Here is a 13,256-nt window from a genome sequence, read left to right as displayed (position 1 = left end):
TGTAGCGCACTTATACCTGGCAGGCTACAAGTGGCACCAAGCTCACCGTTTTCAGAAAACACCATTTTCTTTCTGCTACATGGCCAAAAAAGCTATGCCCCGACTGGAGTGCTACTTTGTTATCTACTGTATGTAAAAAACATGTTTTAAGAGTGAAGGGGAGGGAGGAGATTGAAATTGTTTGTGAAAGCCACATTCTGAACAGCCAGTGATTGGTTAAGGGTCTGTCCAGTATTTAGTAGGACACAAAACATGAAAGAACTTCCTTCAGTAAAATGTGCTCAAAATGTCTTTTCTTGCATCACAAACCTATAAACAAAACACATAAAAGGTATTCTTAAAAAAAAAAAAGTCAGGTGAAGCCTAAAACTCTTCATAGTTTTAAAGAAATGAATACAGCTTATATACACAAACTCAAAGGCTACTTAAAATACACCTTAATAATGAATCTTCATTAATTTGATTTCTTGAAAGGACCTGTGACCATATCATACAACCAAGTTCATACAATCATTTTTTTCCATTCTCGTGGAAGAAAAAAAAAAAAAGAAAAAAAGGAAAACAAATCCAACCTGGAATAGTAGGTGATATTCATTACGACTTGTTTTCTGTGCACATTTATGTGTGTGTATGTCTTTGTTTGTGTGTGTTTGTATGTGTAGACTGGAGAGAAATTTCAACATATTTTCCTTGTTGTTAATTAGAATAATGTACAAATGTGATAAAACTGAAACATTTCTCTCAATACTCTCTATGGGTATGAAAAGATTCAAACAGTGAAGGAGTACAACAATTTCTAATCTCAGAAAACACGTCCGCATTTCAACCTGCCATTCTGTTCTGGACATGTCAATCACAATAGTTCCTAAACTTTTCTATATATATTTATATATCTTTTGTACGAAATCTGTTTTTTGAAGTTGGAAAAAGAAAAAAGACCCAGAGTCTTTGAGGAGGGGGGTCTTTTGACAAGTCCCAAGCTTGCAGTCTGCCTCAGAGTACAACAAAAAAGTGTCTGGTGTTCGTCAAGTCAGTCTGTATGCATTGTCCTTGTTCATATATTTGTCCCATGGTGCCCCGCCCACTCTCGGTTCCATTCGAAACTGGTCTCCACTGCATCCAGATTTGTTTCCTTGAGTCTTTTGGAGAACGGTGGAGAGAGGAGGAGCAGCAGTGGAGAGGAGAGTGGAGGGAGAAGGAGGATGAGTCATCAGCAGTGTTTACGGTGTGGTCTCTCGGAGGCATCCTGTTGCCCCGGCCCGCCCCGGCCTTGCCTCCCCTCACATCAGGACAGTGCTCCAGAGTGAGGGAAAGCAGATCAGGATTTGTGTTTAGGAGAGGAGGAGGGTTGGCTCTGCTGGTCTCCTGTGTTCAGCAGTCAGGGTCAAGGCCCCCCTCCTTCGCCCCTCCTCTTTAGAACGTCGAGGGTGGAGACAGAGAGCATCGTGAGGAAAAATAAAAAGGTGGGCCGCTACTACGGCGATTGTGTGGCTGGACTGCTTTGGGCAGAGCTAGGGGACAGACTGGGGCTGCAGCTGCCTGGGGGGGCACCACTGGGCCGGCTGCCTGCGGCCCCGCTTTCCAGGCCTTCCGAGTTCTCCAGCATCTCCTGGATGAGAGGGGGCATGGAGCCGGGGATCTCCATCTTCAGGGTGATGACACGCTCAGCTCCTGCAGGGAGGGTTGGAGAGAGAAAATATTAACTACCAAAGTTTCTAAAAAATACATATTAAATTCATCTGAGAAGTGTAAGACTAGTGTTGACCACAGACCTTTAGCACTGATGCTTCTCAGATCAGTAATCTTCATCAGCATCTTGGGGAACATGTGCGGTTTGTGGGGTCTCCTCCTCCTTACGTAAATCTTCAACGCCTCCAGGAGGGGCTCCTGCAGAATGTCTACCTTCTCGGCCTGTTCCAAGTCCTGACGATCTGTGGGTTAACACACAAAATACAGATAAAGTGTCAATAACCCTACTGTCATAATCACAGTCAGCCACTAGGTGGTGCTCAATGACAGAGCTCAGCATAGCCGCCCTAGTGCTATTTCCTCCATAAACGGGGGTGACACTCTCTTAACAGTTTATTAAAGCTACACACGACTATGTGACTGCATGGTTTTGGGCTTTTTCAAACTGTCAGTTGGCAAAGAGAACGTTCATCGTGTGTTCAGACTGGTCATACCTCCACACAGCAAACAGATGGCGCTGAGCAGCCCTGTCTCTGCATCATCCATCTCCAGAGGGAGGAGCTGGTTGGCAAAGGCAAAAACCAGGTCAGTGAGGGGACCGAAGCCAGCATTGTGCATCTGGGTTCGGTTTAGCGTGAGTCCATCTGAGAACGTCATGGTGTCTTGCTCTGGTGTGTAGCGTGTACAGATCCGGAGTATCTGGGAACAGCAGAGACAAAAAAACGGGTTGTTGATTTGGTTAGAAATTTGAACCGCTTCTTTTAACAATCTGTGGAAAAATGTGACATTTTGGGAATGAAATGCTGGGGCCATTGTTCTTACCAGGATGTCCAGACAGGCTGCTTTGAGCAGAGTGATCTGGTCGGCGATGGTAAGCGTTGTAAAGCCCGGCAGCTGCTTAGCAAACTCCACTGTCTTTATGATGCACTTGGTGGAGAGTTCGCTGAACTTGTCCCACAGGTCTACATCCAAGGATACACGTCGTTCTGAGCTGTTAGTCTAAAAGGAGGGGAAGAAGTGGGGACATTTTTAAATATATCCAGATACTTTTGATTATTAAGTGCAGTTGAACATAAGCTACAGCTAACAAAGGTAAACAAATACAGAATCACACAGATTGTCAGTGTCATGCTACTGACCGTAGTGTATTTGCCCAGCTGGCAGAGAGAGGGGAAAGTTTCCTGGTGTGCCTTGCGAACCCTGTCGATCATCTGCTCTGTGTCGGGACTCAGCACGTAGCTCTCTGTGCACTCCTGCTTCTTCTCATCCTTTTTCTTCTTGTTCCGGTCGTTCCTAACCGCTACAGGGAGCAAAAGAGAGAGGCAGAAAGGATTAGTATGTGTGACAGACATTTTGGCTTCAGCTCTTGACAAGCTTAATGTCTAAACTTTCATTAATTCAAACAGCAGTTCATACTGCATGTCAGCTACACAGTCTAACATTTACGCAAGTGACAAGGTTATTTAATTTTCATAAAAATTACTGATATATAGTCAATCATTAACCAATTCAATCTGTGCAGAGTGCTTGAAAAGGTATTACAATGAGCTCATAATCATACAGCCTACATAGGCGCTACCACAAGGCAAACTGAGATCAAGATCAAAGGCAAAGTCATCAGCAGGAAAGGATGCTCTGTCTGCAGCTCACGGCAGCAGCAACCACAGCATCACTTCTCTTATCCGATGCTATAAGATAAATGTAGTGAGACAGCTCCATCGAAGAAGCACTATGGAAATGGGTGGAGGGGGGCAGGAAAAAAACCTTGAAATAATCCAATGTGGTTTCCCTCTGGGCGATCTGGCTGAGAATAGTGTGTTCACCCCAAATGACAAAAAACACTAGGCGGGGTGTTTAGCATTGGAATCCCATTACTGGCTCGATCCATTTCTCCCAGCCCATCCAGACTGGGGGTGCAGTTTAGCTATGACTGGGTTGTGTATGCGTGTGTGTTGAGGTTGGGGGCGGGATGGGTGAGATGGGGTGCTAGTTGATAAATAGTGGTGGTGGATGGAGCCATCCATAAGGCTGACAAATTGCCACAGCTTTCATTAGGGGTCCCGGCTAATCTAATAACATAATATGACAAATATCCTGCCACTAATGGTTTTAAAAGGGCTCGGCTGCTGAGCCCATACAGGAAAAAACCTTCCAGCTTTCTCTGTCTTACTCTTGCATCTCTCTCGCTCTCTCTCTTTCTCTCTAACACATTCTCTTTTTCCTTCCTCCTCCCATTTCATTTTCGCCAATGCACACCATCTCCCCTTTCCAAAATTGCATTTCTTGTGCTTTAAATCATCCCACTTTCCTAAACTCATCTCTATCAGTCCTCACATCTCTATCTCCCCTCGAGGTACCTGAATTTCCCCTCGCCACTGACCCAAGATCAGATTTTCCTTGTCTTAATCCTAACCTTGACCATTAAGGGTGAGAGCGTTCAGGCTGATGGGAGATCAGTGTCTGTGACAGAGGGGCATGGCCCGGGGCCAGGGAGGGATGCACCACTCGGTGCTGGTGCTCATCCATCAGCCCACAGACAGGCCTCCCTGCCTGGGAGAACATGAAGGGAAGGAGGAGGGAGGGGGCTGGATGTCTGATGCTGTACTATGTTATTGCTAAGCACTGCTCACCAAAACAAGAAATGAAGAAGGACCTGCTGAGCATAGAGCATGGTAATACATTATTTGCCAGAGTTTTATTGGTACTCATGTGGTAGGCTAGTGTAGTATGCAGTAGGTAACCGCAAGTGTCACAAGATGCATCAAAAAGTCCATATTATGCAGTATAATGGGACAGTTTTATAAACAGTGGGAACAAGCACGACAGTAAAATGCTTCCCACTTCCATTTTCTTCAAAGAGCTAATTATGGCTTAGTTAGTGAAGGAACGCCCTGCATAAAACTGTAGTTAGCTGCTGAACATATTCTGGCCAGCCCTGTTTGTGGAGCTGATTGGGAATCTGTGTCCTGTCTGCCATGAGGGGAGGGGTGGGGGGGGCAGCAACACAGTCAATGTCCAATTAATTCACAAATAAAAGTGGGGCATCCCTAGCGCCCAGACATTACCCGCGCTGACAAATTGGCAGCACAATCATAAGCCGCACAACACAATTTAATGAAGTCATTAAAGAACTATTAGGCGCGACTGGCGATCTGTCATGGCGAATTGCCACATGCAATAACTTGGGGTGGGGTGGGGCGTGGGGGGAGGACTGTAGCGGGGGAGTGAAAATGAAAGAAATACGGCCTTGTTTTTTTATTGTGTGCGTGCGTGTGTGTGTGTGAACAACAAACGTGAATTTGACGTTTGTGTGCGTGTTAACTTCAAGCAATGCATCTTTCAAAATGTATTATGAGAATATGAATGCTAATGGGGGAACTTGCATCCTGGATTGTTTGCGGTTACGTGTTCATTGCATAAAAATGATTTACACGAGCTGGCGTGTAACATGTACGAAATACTGTGACAGCACACACACACAGCCATCACTCAATCACTTGTTCTCATAGTGGATTTCAGCTGCAGTGTGCAGTTAATAGACAATTTCTGTTAGTGCCTCGGTGTGTATTTGTGTGTGTGTGTGTCTGTGTACAAGACAGAGAGAGGTGGGCAGACAGGGATAATTCGTGTGAGGAAAATTAAAGCACTGGCAGCTCGTCCATCACACAGATTAAATTCAATGGAAAGATAAAAATGTCAATGTTCCCCCTGCTCCTGCTGCTTGCAGCGCAGAGCCACCGTCGACAGTGATGAAACTTTCTCCCTCTCTCTCTGTCCTGCAGCCTCTCTCATCCCTCCTCCCCCCTTCTGCTCTCCCAACTCTAGATTTTCATTCTCACTCACACTGGGTCCAATACTCTTTCCTCTCACAGCCTTCATCTTTCTCTACTACTATGATGTTATCCTCCCCTCGCGCTGTTCTCCATCATTCTTCGCTTCATCTTATTTTACTTTTATTACTTTTTCTATCGCTGAATAACACCTTCCTCGAGGAACAAGTGAGCGATAGCTTTGTGAGAAGACAAAAAAAAGGGGGGTGGGGATGATAAAGGGAGGGAGGTACTGGGGTAGGTGGCTGGTCTGAACTCAACAACATAAATTTAGTTTCAAGGATTGTGTAACGAAACCATATGATTATCCCTGATGAGTGTCAGCAGTGGCAATGAAGTAACTTTGGCTGAAATGTGCTTCTTATATAAATATGCTACTTGAAAATCCAGTATTTCACAATCTATATGGATTGTGACCCTTTAAAACAGGGCAAAGTCAATTTGTGTGCATTGCAAGCAAAGAGTGAGATGTTTACCCTCTCAGATTGTTTAATTTCAACGCATTTTAAAATAAAAAAAAATATTAAAAAACTAAGAGCAAAACCACATTTTTATAGCAGAACTTGGAGGGGTCACGAGCATCATTTATGGAACCACTGTACTAGGCTATGGGCAACGTGTGCATAAATTAGCAAATATAAAACATAAAATGTTTCATGTTTTAGCCATCTACATATGATTAACTTTACTTTTAGAAACTTTCAGGATTTATTCCATAAGTCTTAGTCTTCTTCAAGCGCACCCTGTCAGTGGATATTAACGTGGCACCAGGCTTACAGGCGTTTCCCTTGTAACCCTCCACTTGCTCCAAACACCCCCCCCTCCTTCTGATGCCTTCTTGCTTGGCATTGCCACCTGGCAGCAGGCCTGGTACTGTCGTCTGGAGCTGTCTGCCGGCAAACACAAGGTCACCCACACGTCCCCCCGGTCCTAGCAGGGGGTCCACCTTCTGTGTGTGTGTGTGACAGAGAGTGTATGGTGTTTAAGTGGAGCTGTCTGAGTGTATTTGTATTAAAGCGTTTTTATTCATATCGGCACAAGTTTGTCACCTTGCATGTGCATAATTTGAACGTGTGCATGAAATTATGCCCAAGCATGCATCTTGACGTGTGCGTGTGTTCTCGTGCCCGTGTGTGTGAGAGGCAGAGCGACTCCCTGCTGGGCCCAGATGGCCAGCCTCTCTTTCCTCACCAGCCCAGACCAGTCTGACTGGCCAAAGTCACTGCTGAGGACACAAGACGAGCAATCTGCACACTCTGCACAAAATTACCACAATCAAAACTGGGCAGTACTCAAAACAAAACAAAAAGAATCTGGGCAAAGGTGGGTCGCAATCTATCCAATAATAATATTTCCAGCCTCCATTCCATTCAGAAATTCAATTTGAGCCGTCTTCACTTGTGCAGTACTAATCATTCACCACTAGATGACTCTCCAACTCCAGTCTATCCCCCCGTTGTGTGCCTCTGTGTGTGTAAAAGAGGCTGGCTGCTGTGATCCTTCTAACCATGATTAATGGCCCCATTCAAAGGTAAGGAGCTCAGAGGATAACTTCTTTTACTGTAAGCCACAGTGCTGTGGCATGGGGAGCGCTCCCTGCACTCACTGTACCAGAAAGATGAGGTAAATAGCGCTGGGAAGACAGGAGGCAGAGAGGGATGGAGCTATGGAGGTTGTCTGCATGCAGGTTTAAACAGGTGTGTGCCTGTGAGAGGAAGTGAAGCGCTGCATTTTAGCTCTGCATGGGCCCGTTTCTATTACAGCGTATTTATCAGTATTCATGAGTAAAAATGTGTCACACATTCTGGTAATGTGTAAAATGATAGCAAGCGAGTGAGTGTGTGTGTTTGCGTGCAACAGTGATCATGTGATCGGGCTGAGGTAAAAAACCCTGCTGGCCTATGAGTTCTCTGCGGTCACACCTCTTCCAATTACTTTATCAAGTCTGACTGCCTGCGTGTATGTGTGTGTGAGTGTGTGTGTTCACACAGCCCCCGGGGTGCAATGATGGGAGCAGACGCCTGCTCTTTCACTCTCGGCAGGTGAGAACATATTCATCACAGAGGCCTGCCAAGCCTGGCGACACCCTGACTGTTATTGCCAGTCTGCACCACGGCTGCCCTTTGTCTCGCTTTTACACTGGGTATTTCTGCAAACTAAAACCTCCAGACTAAAAAATCTACTAAAAGCATCCATGTAGGATACATTTATGTTTAACCATAACAGCTTTGAATTTCCATGCAAGGATGACAGAAACCAATAGGATCTCCACCCAGTGCAGTCATAAATTAATAATAATAAATGACTGCCACAGCTGATATACAATGTTGGTAGTGGAACAAATGTCAACAAATACTGCGGCTAAAGGCTTCCTGCAGTGGTAACAATCATACTAACCCCTCTGGGATTAAACAACCATGATGAGATCTGTGCATGACCCTAAGAGCCCTGTGGGAGCAGGGCATTCTGGGAAAGACAGTTGTTATACTCACACTCCTTGGACATCCCGACTTCCAGGCACTTCTGCAGCCGACAATACTGGCAGCGGTTGCGGGTGACTTTGTTGATGATGCAGTTCTTCTCCCGGTGACAAGTATACACCATGTTCTTCTGGATGCTTCTCCGAAAGAAGCCCTGTGTGACAGAAAGATGAGAGATGAGGAGAGAGGTCAGGTGGTGGCGTAGGGATGGGCGGCAGAATAAGCGTGTGGGAAATGGAACTATCTTTGCAAATAAAGCAAATATAGAGTTAGTTGTCCTGTGTTCGGGTTAATATATGGCCATCTGTCAACATAGCTGCTATTGTGATGTGCTTTGGTTGCCTTCTGTAAACTCAAACACATATTGCGTAGTTTACAATGTCCCTTTTCATCCAGTTCCCAACAAAACATTACTGGCAAAAAAATGTAATGAAAGAGAGGACATATGCAGCGGTAATTCAAAGGCAAACAGACAAACCTTAAAGGGCTTATTCTTAATCTAGACAAAGACTAATAGTCTGTCACCATCTCATGAGGTTGCCCACCTCCTTGATGATGGCCACACAGAACACAACACAGTGATTTTGGAGAGGTTTCAGGCCCAAGGGCTTTTGGGGCAAAAGGCACAAGGTTACTGGGTGCCATATATCTGTGGCCTAGTTAACACAGCTAGAAATAAGCAATTCTAGATCCAGGCCAAGCGTGTATTATTAGAGATACAGAAAGAGAACATTAGCTGAGAGTGTTGTGTAAGAGCAAAAAAAGGAATTCCTCTTTTCCTGCATTTCCCTTTCTAATCTAACTAGATCAAAGAAAATCAAAGAATACATTTAAAAAATGTAGTCCATGCGTATGAGGTAGAGGACAAATTATAATGAGCTCATCTGTGGTCACTGAGCTGAAATGGGAGACCGTTGGGGAGACTACACAAAAGCAAGACATAGAAACAGAGCAAAGCATCTCTCCCTGATAGATGCAACACACGTGCCATGCACTAACTCAGTAATATTTCAGATTCTCTCCCTACGAACTTTTAGAGTAGTTCTAAAGGCCACAAAAAAGCCCAGAGTATTGGGTAATAAACTATATGACGAGAAAGGTCTAGAGGGAGCAATCTCCAGTTAGTTATTAAGAATGCTAAACTATCTGGATTTTTTTCTGGACAACTAACATTAATGTAAAAACTGCTTTGGAACCCAGCTGCTGCCCAGTCAACAATGACAAACCAGTTTAAAAGCCATGCATCACAACTTATATTCACCTTAATGCCATGCAACCCCAATAAAATCAATGTTAACCTCTGTGGCCTTATTGCTTAAACATCCCTTGTGTGTCAAAAAGATAAAAAGAGGTTAATGCAAATCAGCCACAACTGAGTGAGTACTCAGCAAGCAGGGCTCAGGACAAATGTAATACAGGTCAATGTCAGTATTGATGTGACGCAGTGGGACAAGAGCTATGGTTTGGTGGGTAGGAGGGTGGGTGGGGCCAGCTAGGGAGAGAGGGAGGTGGGGTAGCTGCCAGGGAGCCCCATCCCATGCCGAGGGATTAGCTTTGCTAGCCGACAGATGGCCGGTGGACCTAAGCCCACAATTTGTCCTTCCCAGATCACCAGCCTCTGCTTATATCTCCTATTCACCACAACCGAGTAGAAAAGATTTAGGCTTTTACAAAGAGGAAGTGTGTACAGTTCGTCATGTATCTGTTTGAGTGAAGTACGAATGCAGTAACGGTGCCAATTACACTAAAACTTGCAGATGATAGAGGAAGTGTTTCAATTCATGGAAGGTCACCTCATCTAACCTTTGTCCTAAATTCATCACAACCTCACATCTGCTTAGCAACCTGTTGTCGCATAAAATATTTTTAGTGATGGAGAAGGGGGAAAATTGCCACCTTTTTTTTTTATTTTATTTTAAATGTCCTGCTTTTCAGACACGATTTCCAGTCTAGAAATAGAAGGTTTGGTACCTTTAGCAGACACCTACAAACTCATCTGAGAATACCTGCTGTCTCCCAGGAGAATTGTGAGGCCTGGACAAACAACAAAGTGGAGTGAACAAGGCTTATAGTTTGACGTTAACTAAGCTGTTGATGCTGGAGGAGTAAGTCTGTGGTTTTTGTGTGGGTCATTGTGTGCGTGTATCATGTCCTCTTTGATCCAACAGTGCCCTGACCCTGACCCCAGTGTCACCAGGGGATTGACCCACTCCCTCCTCACATCATGAGGCTCAGGTGCCCTCTCGCAGTACCTCCTGATTGGCTGTTGCTGGCGGCTCGTGGGCCAGTCAATTGTTCCTGCCCCCACCTTCTTTTAGGAGTCATTGCTTCCTGCGGCCCTTAAGCCTCTTTTTGTATCACCGCTTAATCCACCCGGCGACAAGAGCCCTCAGCGGGCCTGTCAGCCGCCCTGCAGTGTTCAGAGGAGATGAGAGCCACAAGAAGAGGGAGAGGGAGGGACGGATGAAAAAGAGGAGTGAAGGGTAACAGCACATACATGATTGCATGTGTCATGTGCTCTTGAATTCATGGCGGTCTACCTTGTGCGCGTTATGAGCTTCATGCATCTGTGAGTGTGTTGGTGCGTCCTACTTTGCATGTGTGTGAGGAAATGCTTTATTAAGAGGAAAACAGGGGGGAGTCTGGGGTTGGCAGGTTCACAGGGAAGCACAGGAATCCTCTCTTACGTGACTTTCACACTGTGCCCAGATTAAGAGTGCGTTCCCAGCCTCCCACTGCGTCCGTGCGTGTGTGCGCATATGTGTGTGCTTGTGCCCCTGCCTCTTAATACGAAGCAGCTATTGCTACAGCCCCCACGTTAGTTAAGACGGATGCTTGGTAAGAGGGCGATTTGAAAAACACAGCAAATAGGGGACGTTCCTGCAAAAAGCAGTGGTTGGGGATTCAGAAAATATGGTCGCTTCCCTCCCATTGCAGCGGAAACCAGGAGGAGAGATCGCCTGCTGCGCGCTGCCATGCCTCCAAGACAAAAACATAAACATGAAGGGGTGGGCATGCATATTTAATGTTTAAGTGTTAATAACTAGAGGGGAAAAGAAGTGCAATGCCGGTGAGTATGTGCGGGCGGTAGAACTTAAACAACAAACGAATGAGCTGTCTCCAAGTAGCAGAGCTCAACATGCCCCTCCTGTTTCCTCTGTTCACTGCAGCCCCCAGGAAATGCCTTTGTAGTTTGGGATGCTGCAGCAAAGCCGACGCTAGCTAACCCTCAACTTACCCCAGTCTCAGATGAGACAACCATATACATTCACATGCCTGTAGTGTTGAATTATTGAGTATGCTATGCCAAGTCATCTCCTCTGAAGTCAGAGATAGGGAGAAGGCATCCTGAATTTTTCAAATTAGCACTGCGGCTGTTGAGTGGGCAGACAGCCGGCTCACGGACGGGGAGCTGACGCTAACTGTTGAACTGGGGATATTTTCATAGTAATTTATTAAAACACGTTTCATAACCAGTTTTATTGTTGGGCATTTGGGATATAGTGGCATGGAGTAGCCAGACAGGTTTTAACAACTCCTCAGTTATTTTGGTAATGAAAAAATGTGAACATTACAATGATCTATTCCCCGTTCATCACTGACCACATGAGCGCATCACAGTGTTTAAATGCAAAGGACAAGAATTTTGGATTACTGACCTTTGTTTTCAAATGCAAGTAGTTTAGTTTAGATAAGGAATTTGTGTGAAACCTGTGTGATCATCTGGCTGCTTGTGTTTCTTGCCTTCTCCATACTGTAATGCCCTTAATTCATGCTTGAAGCCTTTCTAACAACAAAAAGCAGTCACTTTCTGATCAGATCAAACTGAGCTTTTAAAGCTCTTAAATTCTGAAAAGCTCTCACCTCCCCCTGTGCCCAAAACTAACTGCATTTCCCTCTGTAGTTAATCAATATATCTGGTTAATAGTCCAGTATGTTATTGAATTTAATGCGTTTTACTTTGCTGCTGTTCGAGCACAATCTATATGCATGTGTTCCTCTCTCCGGTTGAAAATACTCATAAGTCAGCTATATCTGGGAAACTAATTATATTCAGCAAAGGAGGAATGCAAAGCTTGCTGGTGGTTTAATGGAGAAATGGTTTATGAAATTAATCCTAGATTAAAGAGCTGAAATTTCTATCATACCTCAGTTGCAGCGCTTTAACGTTTCAGGGCGAAGAGCGTGTCAACAACTGACGGTAAAAAACGATGAATTAAGTTATAGTCTGTCATTGTTCTGAAATAATTTGCACTGCACAATGTGTGCTGGCTAATGAATTAAAACATCAACTATATCCACATTGTACAATAGCCTCGAAAAGCTAATTACGGTGTCAAATCTGACACCATTTCTGAGCTGTCACAGAGAACAACGCTGTGCTCGCTAAGGAGAAACAACTAATTATTCAAGTTTACAGCTTGTCTATTGTTTGCCTCCCTTCTGTGTTTATCACACTGTTACAGTTTTTTTTAACTTATCATTAGCAAGTGTCATGAGTGTTGTGAGTGTAGTTATTTTAATTTCAACAACACCTCACACACACAAACAGGGCAGTTAGCAGCTAGCTTGGTAGTTGTCCATTTTACCAACCACTTGCACACAGTAATTAAATGAACATTTAAATATATCATATAGATGAATGAAGTTTCAGACTATGCACACTAGAAATAAGGGCCTTGAGATTAAATCATAGAACAAATCCCAGTACCTAGCTTATCCCAGTACACACTAAGAAAAAAGTGCAGAACATTTTGTCACAGGCTTACAATACATAGAGACTTCAACTTGTACGGTCTGCCATTGCCACATCTCCTATGTATTTAGAAACAGCAACTTGGTAAGTTTTTAGAGACACTAGTTTAGAAAGATTTGGTGTGTCACACTCTGCACAAGATTAACTTTTTGTCCAGTAACAGATTTTATATGATAAGTAAAAACATAGATTGATATTAATTTAATTCCGTCTAAACATGTCTATATACAAAAGAATCATTCCGAAAATTTAAATTTAGAAAATGGATTCAAACAAGGACCCATGGAGCAGCACAGTCAGCAACACTTCGGTTACCCCTATAAAACAGCACAGGGGTCAGCCTTTACTTACTTTGTTAACTTTTTATAAGTCGGAGTTGGGGAGCAGGTTGAGTTTCATAGAGCACTCAAAGGGTTTTTGTTAAAGGGTTGTGTGTTTGTATGTATGTGTGTGCCAGACTTTCCTGTGCTCTCCTCCCATTGCATTCTTTAGTCATTCCCC

The 13,256-nt window shown here is 44.3% G+C and overlaps 1 protein-coding gene across 6 annotated transcripts in view; it reads right to left on the bottom strand.

Moving 5' to 3' along the window:
• Positions 1-139: 139 nt before the first annotated feature.
• The window catches only part of raraa (retinoic acid receptor, alpha a), a 123,912-nt gene continuing 110,795 nt past the window's right edge, over positions 140-13,256 (bottom strand). For all 6 annotated transcript variants that reach the window (XM_035662625.1, XM_035662633.1, XM_035662640.1 and 3 more), the window contains 6 exons: positions 8,012-8,153; positions 2,829-2,989; positions 2,512-2,688; positions 2,184-2,388; positions 1,773-1,931; positions 140-1,671 (listed from right to left, as the gene is read on the bottom strand). In XM_035662625.1, the coding sequence (XP_035518518.1) occupies positions 1,475-1,671; positions 1,773-1,931; positions 2,184-2,388; positions 2,512-2,688; positions 2,829-2,989; positions 8,012-8,153 (1,041 nt within the window). In that variant the 3' untranslated portion in view covers positions 140-1,474. The remainder of the gene's footprint in view (positions 1,672-1,772; positions 1,932-2,183; positions 2,389-2,511; positions 2,689-2,828; positions 2,990-8,011; positions 8,154-13,256) is intronic.

The sequence above is a fragment of the Morone saxatilis genome, unplaced genomic scaffold (genome assembly GCF_004916995.1).
Source record: "Morone saxatilis isolate NCDOM2014 unplaced genomic scaffold, NCSU_SB_2.0 Contig1, whole genome shotgun sequence".
Classification (NCBI taxonomy): Eukaryota; Metazoa; Chordata; class Actinopteri; family Moronidae; genus Morone; species Morone saxatilis.
The sequence above is the reverse complement of the archived record's forward strand: the minus strand, read 5'-3'. Positions and strand labels throughout refer to the sequence as shown.